The 11,457-nt window shown below is 39.7% G+C and overlaps 1 protein-coding gene across 1 annotated transcript; it reads left to right on the top strand.

The window, feature by feature from the left end:
- Positions 1–7,310: 7,310 nt before the first annotated feature.
- adcyap1a (adenylate cyclase activating polypeptide 1a) lies at positions 7,311–11,186 on the top strand. The gene is given in 8 exon segments (XM_030756636.1): positions 7,311–7,615; positions 7,849–7,953; positions 8,482–8,516; positions 8,519–8,559; positions 8,561–8,614; positions 9,246–9,352; positions 10,139–10,272; positions 10,808–11,186. Coding segments are annotated over 7 exon segments (597 nt in total). The 5' UTR covers positions 7,311–7,615; positions 7,849–7,855; the 3' UTR covers positions 10,936–11,186.
- The last annotated feature ends 271 nt before the right edge of the window (positions 11,187–11,457 follow it).

Below are 11,457 nucleotides of genomic sequence, written 5' to 3'. Positions count from 1 at the left end.
TTCGCATAAAGTTTTGCTGAATTGATTTATCAGGGCCCAGGCTCGAAATGTGCTAAGGCACTATTGTAATTGTTCCGTTTATTGTTTCTTGTATTTGGTCCTTTCCGATCCTTTCTTAATGACGCAGAAAGACAGCCTTCACTGCAGCTTTGTGCTAAACTACAGCGGCTTAGGGACAGATGCACCATTATATCTAATAGAAATATTCTAGGTGTTTTTGTGCAGCGTCGCAAACTCAGCAAAAAGAAGCGCTCCATATTTTTATTACTAATCGTCATGCAAAAAGTAATTTTTGTCTGCTGGGCATCAGTATTACACAACAAAAATTGTTTGAATATGTTAAAAAAAAATTGTGGGCAGGGCAATGTGTGCATTTTTAAAAACTACACTTTCTATCAACGTTTCTGGTTATTGTAGTTTTAGCAAAGTGTTTAAGGATACACATTTTTAACCATGGCTAGGTGAATATTACGATTCTGACTCTGACTTATCAATGCTGACTGTGCCTTTAAATGTTAATCACAAACTGGTCAGTCTGTCATTTCCTGCTAGCATTAATGAGTCATAACAAGCACAAATTGTAATTGTATCTGTGGAAAGACATAAGTTTACTAAAACTTAAAAAAAAAAAAAAAGAATCTCAGTTTAAAATGTCAAATGAGGATGTTGCTGAATTACTTCTGATTTATATACTAAAATTAAGTCTGAGGAAGCAGGATTTTAGTTGTTCCATTTCTACTGTATTTTTATTAATTAATAAACAGAACAGTATTATCGGTTATCATCAGTATTGATGGGCTTGAACCTAAAATGTTTCTATTTGTGTAAATCTTTTGAACCATCCGTTTAACAAAACAAATGCCAAGTGAAACATTTCTGCATACCTTTATGATTTGCACATGGTGTGTCTGTAAAATGTGAAGCCCCCAGTGTTGACTCTAAGTGGTTCTTATATTGTATCCTCCTTAATGGACTGTAATGTAATTACAATAAAACACTCCACCCCCCCACCCCTTTCCTTTCTTTCTTTTTTCTTTTACTGACAGCTACTCCATTAAATTAACCACAAGAGGTCCTTTCTGTTCTGTTTAGTCTCTCTTATCTTCCTTTCCTACATATGACACATTCACATTCTAACCCCTTTATAATGTAGTATAAATCCTACATTAAATAGGTTTGTCAAGAAAAGCAGCAGCACCTTGCAGTTCAGCCTGCAGAAGAGGTGATTAAAGTTTTTTTTTTTATTTAATAAATGTACTTATATTGGATGCATATACTCATCATTAACTATTGCTTATTAATGAAATTTGTTGATGCCTCAGTCTGCACGACCGCTTTACTTTATGCTGCATGTAGACCCTTCTATGTAGTACATGAATTACAAACTATCCTGGTTTGCTCAGTCTGGCCTTATAAGGTGTAAGCAGCACAAGAATAGTCATTTTATCTTGATAGCCTGCAATGTATTTTAATGTAAGCCCATTACAAGTGTTAATAGTGTTCACATAGCTCTAAACCAACCCTGACCAATAGGATAGATGCTTACACAATGAACTACATTGCCAGAGGTATTCACTCACCCATCTAAATCATTGATTTTGGGTGTTCCAGTGTCTTCCATGGCTACAAGTGTATAAACCAAGCACTTAGGCATGCAGACTGCTTCTACAAACAGTGAAAGAATGGGTCGCTCTCAGGAGCTCAGTGAATTCCAGCGTGGTACCCTGATAGGACGCCACCTGTGCAACAATTCCAGTCATGAAATTTCCTCACTACTAAATAGTCCACATTCAACTGTTAGTGGTATTATAACAAAGTGGGGGTGACTGGGAATGACAGCAACTCAGCCACAAAGTGGTAGGACTCATAAAATTACAGATGCTGAGGTGCATAGTGTGCAGAGGTCTCCAACTTTCTGCAGAGTCAATGTCTACAGACCACCAAACTTCATGTGGCCTTCAGATCAGCTCAAGAGCAGTGTGTAGAGCACTTTATGGAATGGGTTTCCATGGCCGAGCAGCTGCATCCAAGCCTTACATCAAGTGCAATGCAAAGCATTAGATGCAGTGGTGTGAAACACACCACCACTGGACTCTAGAGCAGTGGAGATGCTTCTCCATCTGGCAAGCTTATGGATGAGTCTGGGTATGTCAGGTGCCAGGAGAACAGTACTTGTCTGTCTGGATTGTGCCAAGTGTAAAGTTTGGTGTGTGTGTGTGTGTGTGTGTGTGTGTGTGTGTGTGGGGGGGGGGGGGGGGGGGGGGGGGGGGTGGTGATGGTGTGGGGTTGAAAAGAACCTTATTGCTTCAGCATACCAAGACATTTTGAACAATTTCATGCTCCCAACTTTGAGCGAACAGTTGGGGATGGCCTCTTCCTGTTCCATAATGAATGTGCACCAGTGTACAAAGCAGGTCCATAAAGACATGAATGAGTGAGTTTGGTGTGGAAGAACTTGAATGGCCTGAGAACAGCTTTGGGATGAATTAGAGCAGAGACTGTGACCCAGGCCTTCTTGTTCAACATCAGTGTCTGACCTCACTTCTGGAAGAATGGTCAAAAATTCACAATAATTTTCCTAAACCTTGTAGAATGCCTTCCCAGAAGAGTTGAAACTCTTATAGCTGTAATGGGATGGCTGACATCATATCAAACCCTAGGAATTAAGAATGGGATGACACTCATTTTCATATGTGTGTGAAGGCAGACGAGCCAATACGTTAGGCAATATAGTGAAGCTAGATAAGTTAACTGAGCTAGCCACATGGTTTATCTGATATCACATGTTAACATTCTAGTAACATCACAGTGTTGCTCCAAGATTATTATTGCAACTGACCAATCATTATAACCACCTTATAAGTTGGTTAAGTTCATCCTTCTAAAGCTGCTCCCTTTAGAGGACATCACATGGATCAGCTATCTCTATCTCACCCTGTCCCTAGCATCCTCTTGTGTTACGCTAACCATCTGCATGTCTTCCTTCACTACATCCATGAACCTTCTCTGTGGTCCTCTTTTGCCTCCTGCCTGCCAGCTCCATCTTTAGCAACCAGTATCTCTGTACATGTCCAAACCATCTCAGCCTCGCATTTCTCAACCTGAGCTGTCCCTCTGATATACTCATTCTAATCCCATCCATTCTGGTCACTCCTAGTGAAAATCTGAAAACTCTGACACCTCGAGCTTAGCCTCCTGTCTTTTTGTCACTGCCACTGTCTCTAAACTATACATCATAGCAGCAACTTAACTGGCCTGCACAGTCTTGACCTCAACCTGATGGAACATCTCTGGGATGAATTAGAGTGGAGACTGTGAGCCAGGCCTTGTCCAACATCAGTATCTGACCTCACAAATACACTTATGGAAGAGTGGTCAAAAATTCCCATAAACACTCCTAAACCTTGTGGAAAACCTTCCTAGAAGAGTTGAAGTTATAGCTCAACGAGTGAGCCAACATTATATGAAACCCTATGGATTAAAAATTGAGTGACACTCAATTTCATTTGACTGATACTGTAATTATTCAGCCAAATCATTTTTCACTTTGCACAGTCACCTGGTACTGCTATGACTAAAATAAGTGTATCATTTATTATGCTTAATTTCAGTTACTTTACTTTTTTTAACGTTGCAGCTCAGAACGGGTTAAAAAATCAGTGTTTTTTTTTCCCTCAAAATAAACCACCTAACTTAAGGGATGAACCAGTGTTGTGTCCACAGATAAGAAACAAGTTAGCAAAGAACTACAAAGAATTATTTTTTTTTTGCACCAAAGGGACAACAAACTTAGCCAAAAACCTGGCAGATCTCAGCATGGTATATAATGTCCTTAAAAAAAAAAAAAAAAAAGTGTGTGTGTGTTGTGTGTGGGGGGGGGGGGGGGGGGGGGGGGGGGGGGGGGGGGGGGGGGGGTCTACAATGAAGAGTATCTGAAACTCATGTTCTTAAGAAAGAGGAAAAAATCCAGGAATGACCTGACACAGGACCTGAGAGATGCATTCAGATGATCCATCTACTGTTCACTAAAGTTTCATCAGAAATGGTCTCAGTGGAAGGGTGGCTGTCAAGAAGCCATTCTTAAGGAAGGGAAACAGGGAGAAAAGGCTGGCGTATGACAAATCACACAAGAACTGGACTGAAAATAAGTGGCAACAGGTCTGGTGGGGTGATCCATCCATCCATCCATCCATCCATCCATCTATTTTCTTCCACTTTTCCAATTCAGGGTTGGGGGAGGAATGGTGGTGGTGTTAATTTAAGTTTCATTCCTTTTAAGTAATGAACCTTAAATTTTATGATTTTTTTTTTTTTATGATTTATGATATTAGGATCTGTTTTTGTTAACATAAGGAAGGCGTGTCCACAATGTGAAGCATACACACTTTCCAAATTAGATTTCCAAAAGCCACATCTGTCACGTTCTGTCAACACTTGTCATTGTAAAAGCTGAGTGTTGCCTGCTTGAACTGTGAGACTGTAACACCAATAAAACTCTTTCAACACAACATGTCAGCACCGGAAGGTGCTATAAAAAGCAAACGGTGCTAAAATTAGAATGAGTCATATGTTCCTCTCTTGTCTTGTTTGGGGTGATAAAGCACACTGGTCCGCAGTGATTGCTCAGATCTCGCTTTCCAAGCAGGAGACATTAAACATTGTGAAGCCAAGGAAGCTCCTGTTTGCTTACCCATCTGAACAAACAAGAGCATATTTTCTTTTACCGTGTTTTAGTTTGTCACTTACAGTATATATGTAAAAAACTATTATGTCCTATCTCAACACTGGAAACTGAAGTTAATGATTGCTTGCTACAATAAAATCTGGACCAAAAGGAAACAATCATTTTTAATAAGTTTCCAATAGGACATGAAACATAGACAGTACAGTATTAAACGATTGTTCTGGGCAGCAGGCTTATTAATATTCCATCCTGTTGATGACAGGAAGAGACTTTGAAGGTGTTGTGAGTCATGCATTGATAATGAATGGAGAAATGTTCTGTTCTACGTTATGTTCACAGTAATTATGAAAGCAGATATATTTTGGTAACATCAGTATGAATACTTACTTAACCTTATTAAGAGGCAATCTTAGTGGCTTAAATAACATTTCTGCTTTGATTTCTTGGGCATTAGACTCTTTGTGCCAGTCTGCCTGCAGTTCATGACAATATAATCACTGGGACCCCTGATATGTTACAGTGCACTTTCTTCTCATAGCCACTGGGGCGCAGTGCTCACCAAGAGCAAGAAAGGACTCAGGTCCAGGAGGTATTTTCAGATAAAGTTTTTTTTTGCTATAAATTTTAAGTATTCATTGTGTATTATTTGCGCTAAGCCCACCGTCATATGACGTCAAGAGTATCGACTGGCCTGAATCACTCAATATAGATTCAACACATGTTCGGAAAGCGGCTACAGCAGGCTCTGAATATATAGTGCCCAAGCTGTAAAGTAAAGCAGTCACACTGAGAAAAAAAAACAAAAAACAAGCAAACCCAAAAGTCTCTTATAGGAATTTTAACTGATCAGCTCCTCTACATTTCTTTGAAAACTACTGTAAATGTGGATTTATCTGACAGCTTGTAGTTAAAATTTTTTACCAAAAACATACACACACACAAAAAAAATGTGTTTTTGTTTTTAAACTTCTTTTCTAGATTCACTTTCTTTGTCACACATTCCTCATTCATTGGATACGGTTATAGCAGAAAGGCATTTCTTGTAGATTGTATGTTTGTCAGATGGTTTCATTAAAATAACTATAAAGACCTAAAGAGATAAAAGTATCATATATGTGACAAAAAAAAAGCAACAATTAGAATTAAAGTAGAACTGTGTATTTTATTCTTTGCTGCCTCATTATCTTGTGACCTTCTGGAGTATCTTTTCCCCAGGCTGAGAACCACCAGAATGAATTCCTTTACATCAAGTAGCTCCACACTGATAAGCTCCAACAGTGTGATGTTGTATCAGTATTATTGCTTTGTAATGATTGTTTTTAAGTGGTGAAAGTAAGCAGTTTGGTATCCCTACATTCAGGTTTTTCATTGATGACTTAAAATGTTTCAAGTAACTGCATCAAGCACAGCCAAGAGTCTACTGCAAAAAATTTAACTCTGGCTCAAGCTCTCATTAAAGTGTGTGATATTGTGAGTGTAAAATAAAATAAGTGTTAAACATATCATTATCTGTTGCAGTTTGATATCTTTCTCAGTAGAGTCTGTAAGCTATGTTTCAGCACCGGACAGCTCCAAAAGACAATAGTTGATGTTTATTAAATATACATATATAAAATGCTACTACTACACAGTTTTGCTATTCACTGAAACCCAAAGTTTTCAATAAAGATTGTTGATTTGGAAGTTTAGGGATAACTAGTGTCTTTGGATCAGTGGTTTATTCATGCTGGGAAAATTTTTGATGGACTATCTGAAATATGCATTAAATAACCCAGTTTAGAAAGTTGTAGGTCTTTTTTTGAGACTACAATTAAGGAATGTAGCCACGGGAAAAACAGAATATAAAAGAAGAGAAATAAACGTGCTGAAAAATTACCTGAGATATCTCTTTGGTTTCTCAGCAGCTCCACAGTACAGTAAATATATTCTGTAAAGTTTCGACTGGATACGCCAAATGAATAAGCAAAAAGCTAAAATTGTGAACACAAAGCAAAACGTCAGACTCTAAAAGGTCATCCAATCTGGATCCTTCAACTGGTCAAGGTTCAGGATCTGAACAATACTTAGATATCTGGTTGTGTAACTGAGCTTCATTTCCTTTGCAGAGGCGGACATTTGAAAAAACAGGAAGGAAAACGATTAGCACATAGCAGCTTTTTAAAGTCAGCTGCCTTTGAAACAACTCTTTGTTGCCTTTAGAAAAAACGATTTGTTTTTTTCTAGAAGAAAGCATGACCGTCATATTTCGGCACCCCAACGCAAACTTCAGTGCTGGACAGCCCCCCACCCACTACACCAGGCCCCGTCATGTGATCCTGTTTATGGCATGACGTCAAATATTGACATTAATTCACTTCTTAATGAATTATAATATTTGAATTCAACATCCATTCCTTCTTTTTATGACATGACTTGGGTGTCTTTCATTGACGCGGAAGAGGGATGCACTCCAATGGGACGTGGTGTGTGTGTGTGTGTGTGTGTGGTGTGTGTGTGTGTGTGTGTGTGTGTGTGTGTGTGTGTGTGTGTGTATGTGTGTGTTGGGGGGGGTGATGACGCAGCCGCCCACCTCTCCCCACCCGGCCCCCCGCCCCCCTTCCCTACGTGACAAGTGAAAAAGGCATGCTTTTCGGAATTATGCATAAAAAAACCAAAGGGAGTACAGTTCTTAGGACGCAGGAAAGTTTTCCGCAGACAAATGTTTGCCGCTTTTCTTCTTCTCCATGACCGAGTCCGCTTAGAAACTCCCCTAAACTGAGCCGCGGGCGCACGGCGGGCTGCACACTCCGACCGAGAACAAGGGCACCGAAGAGGCGCTTCACCGAGTAACTGAGGAAGAGGAGAGGGAGTGAGAGAGAGACTGAGATAGAGATCCTATCTCACTCTCCCAGTTGAGGTTTTCAGCGGATCGCTTCCAGCGTCTCGCAACTGGTAAGAGAAGGCACTTTTCGATGTTTTTTGTTTGTTTGTTTTTGTTTTTTTTACGCGGCGTAAAAGTGGGGATAGTTTAGGGGAAATGTCTGTTTGCTTTGAAACTCAGGTGTGGTGTGAAAGAAACTAAACTGAATCCACCTCATCGTAGAATTGTGCCTTGAGTAGATTGGTACACCTGTTCACTTACTTGATGCCGTTTCCTTTCTGTTCTGTTTTTTCTTCTTTTGCAGCAGGACAATGTCTAGTAAAGCGACTTTAGCATTATTCATCTATGGAATCATAATGCACTACAGCGTCAGCAGCTCACCTGTGGGGCTTAGCTTTCCCAGTATTAGGTATGTACACTCTTATCCGTCTTTAAGTTGCACTTTTTTTAGTCCCTGATTTCTCTTTCATGTGCAGCAGCTGCGCATCGAGCATCCTCAGGGCACAGACTAACGACCTTATCTGCTTTAGAATTAGTTATGTCTGTGAGCATAATAGCCGATTGGATTACAGGATAACATCATCTGACAGCCAATCCATAGGGCTGAGAAACATTCACCAGGGAGCCGCGGGTAATGAAATTTAGGCTACTGAGGCAGTGAAGTACAGCGTCTCAACCCTGACCTGCAGCCATTAATCCACCGATTTATGCGATTGGATAATTAATAGAAACGATTTTAATGACAGATTTAAAGCTGAACAATTTTAAAATATTTTAAAGTAAATAAACTAACATTAAAAGTCTTGAAAAGAGTTCTTGAAACATGCCCGCGTGATCTTCTGTGTCAGAATTTCATTTGAATATGTGAATGATACACTTCATGAAGTACACATGGGATAATAAGTTGGAAAACCTGTCCACACCTCTTTTTATTCAGACTTGACAGCGATGTTTATGATGAGGATGGCAATTCCTACCGTCCCTGGATTATGACCGAGATCAAATGGACGCGAGAGAGCGCTCCGTCTGTCGCTGACGACGTCTACACTTTGTACTACCCTGCGGAAAAAGGTGAATATTACAGTCGGCTCCAAAAAACTTCCCCCTTCCTCAACGTTACAGACATCCATGTTGAACATCTCATTGCTGTATAGTCCCTATTTATGTCCATGTATGTGTATGTTACGTGTTAATCAATGTCGATATTTTGTAACTTCAAACACAAAGATTTTCTTTTTTGTTTGAATCATTTTGTTTTGAAGCTTTTACAAAGATTAGTCTGCTTTGAAATGATTTTCCGAGGAAATTCATGGATTAATAAGTCATTAAAGTTTAATTAAAGGAGAGAGATGATGAACATCTTCACTCTCAGAGAAAAGGGTGAAAAAAATAGCAACGTGTAGCTGCGTCAGGACGCGCTGAATTTGAGGCAAGATCCTGCTTTTCTGTAAATAAGCAGGGGGTAAAAAGCAGACGTTATTTTGAATCAAGTGGCATATCCTGGGGGAAATAATACTTTCCACGGATTCATTGTAAAACACAAAGGAAATAATCTTATAGTCATTCATAGAGATTTTACTTTACTTAAGGGGAAAGAAAGCGAGTTTAAGGCCCAAATAATCGATTTAAGATGGATATTCTTTTGCAGTGTAGCGACTTGACATTGTGTGGTGATTTTACTGTGTGGCTATCTATCATCCCAGAACGGAAAGACATGCAGACGGAATGTTTAATAAAGCCTACAGGAAAGCGCTGGGTCAGTTATCAGCAAGGAAATACCTTCATTCTCTGATGGCAAAACGTGTAGGGTAGAGCATCTTCTTGGTTGTCACCTCTTCTTTTCTTCTATTAAATGTGTTCTGTCCTATGTGCGTTTTGGTTTTCTTTAAGAAGTCATAATTCACGCTGTTATACGTACTGTATACGTCTGTGGTCCCATTATCTCCCAGCATGCTGCTAAATAAATCGCCCTCGCCCTCTGAATCAGCCTTTATTAATGCTATAAAAATCGTCAGGGGGAACACAAACGGGCACTTGATTGATTCGGGAAGTGTCATTTTCGGAGCTGGCTGCAGTCTAAAGGCGCAAAGGGAAGAATTAAGCCGCACAAGTTTAAATTTATCTCCAAATGAATTATTTATGGGACTGGTCCCAGTGGTTCCGATGAAGGAGGGGGGGTTGCAGTTCCTCTTGCCTTATGAGCAGGCCCATCACATCTCAGTGCAGGCATGAAAAATAGTCGAGGGTGGGTTAAAAGTTAAGCAGAGAGAACATGAATGAGTGTGCAAAAAAGCTTTGTAAGATCATTCTTATAGTCACTACCATTGCTGCCTGTTTATCAATAAATCTCCTTAAAATGTTTTAAACTGAGGATTACAGATTGAGTCTATGCACAGCCCTCCAGGATGCATTTCTCTGGGAAAAAAAAAGGAGGGATTGATTATCAAATGATTTTTCTTTTAGAAGTGTACCAGGAACATAAAGAGATTTAGCACCACAGGCTGTCCATATGGGTGGGTTGCGTGGGTGGGGTCATGTGAATGCATCGCGTATCAGTGTTCTGTAGTGAGACCCGCCTCTTGTCTCTCTCACAGTGGGGGGAAACGTTGGATGACAGCTCAGAGCCCCTCTCCAAGCGGACACTCAGATGGGATCTTCCAAGACAGCTACAGCCGCTACAGAAAGCAAATGGCAGTCAAGAAATACCTGGCAGCGTCCTTGGGAAAAGGTTATAGACAGAGAATTAGAAACAAAGGACGGCGGCTGGCATATTTGTAGCATCCTCCTCCTCCTCTCCTGAAAAACAAAACAAAACAAAAAAAAAAAGTGTGTGCAGCCCCAGATGAAGTCATTTTGAAATCTGACCAATCAGTGGATCGCTTTTGTGTTCTTAAACATGTATTTATGTATGAAGTAAGCCATTAAAATGAATATTTTGATAATAATATTGTTTTTTATTTTGTACTTAGAGCACTTGAGAACGCACATATCTACTTTGTGGACCAATTTGTTTTTATTTTCTGTTGCTGATTTAAGAAAATTAGCCTCTACTTATGTATTCATTGATTTACTCATTTTAGGCTAATTATCGGGAGGGAACAGAATTGTTTGACATGATTGATATGCTTCAACAGCCCTGTCTTTTAAACATTTAGTGAAGAGACATGAATGTGAGGAAATAATAGTTTAAAAGACAATCAATGTACTTGAATGCTGCTTTTTGTAAGTGACATTAAGAGTTTAGTTGTCTTTATTCACAACAGCCTTGAACGACATAGGTTTTCACCATATCCTACAAGAAATAGACTTTGATGCCCTCCCGGACGGGGATGAGTTTGAGGCCTTTTTTGGTGGAGAATGGCCTGAAACAGTCTCTCCGAATTTCCGGTGAGTTTTCAGGCTCTTTCCTGAGGCCATGTCCTTGCAGGGGCTTCTTATGGTCCCTCTTTTTTTTCTCACCTTCAACCCTTGTTTCAAACACTCAAAACCAACTCTTCTTCCACCTCATCTGTGCTCCTGTCTCTCTGGACTCTCACAGATTTTACCTTAATCCCACTTGTCTATCCACGAGCATACAGGCTGACTGTGGAGAGACTTTGGCTTTTTGCATATCATTAAAGAAAAAAGCAAATTTAGTTGGCTCTTAAAAAAAAAAAAAAAAAAAAAAAAAAAACCTAAAAATGCTTTAAAGTAAATTGGGGGCCTTGTCAACAATAAAAGCCCCCAAAATTGAGATGAGGACCAGAGTACTTTTGAGGCTTTTCCTGCCCTTTTTCTTCCCTGGTGTTTACAAAGTGAGCACCACACACGCACCACACCTTTGACTCATGTTAAAGTGTCAATCTCTTGTGTCTTTTCTGGATTCTCTTTTTGGAAACCTCTATTCTGCCTGAAGGTTTCTCATGCCTCTCTG

This window comes from Archocentrus centrarchus, chromosome 20 (genome assembly GCF_007364275.1).
Source record: "Archocentrus centrarchus isolate MPI-CPG fArcCen1 chromosome 20, fArcCen1, whole genome shotgun sequence".
In the NCBI taxonomy this organism is placed as follows: domain Eukaryota; kingdom Metazoa; phylum Chordata; class Actinopteri; order Cichliformes; family Cichlidae; genus Archocentrus; species Archocentrus centrarchus.
Note: the sequence above shows the minus strand (reverse complement) of the source record. Positions and strands in the feature narration are given on the sequence as shown.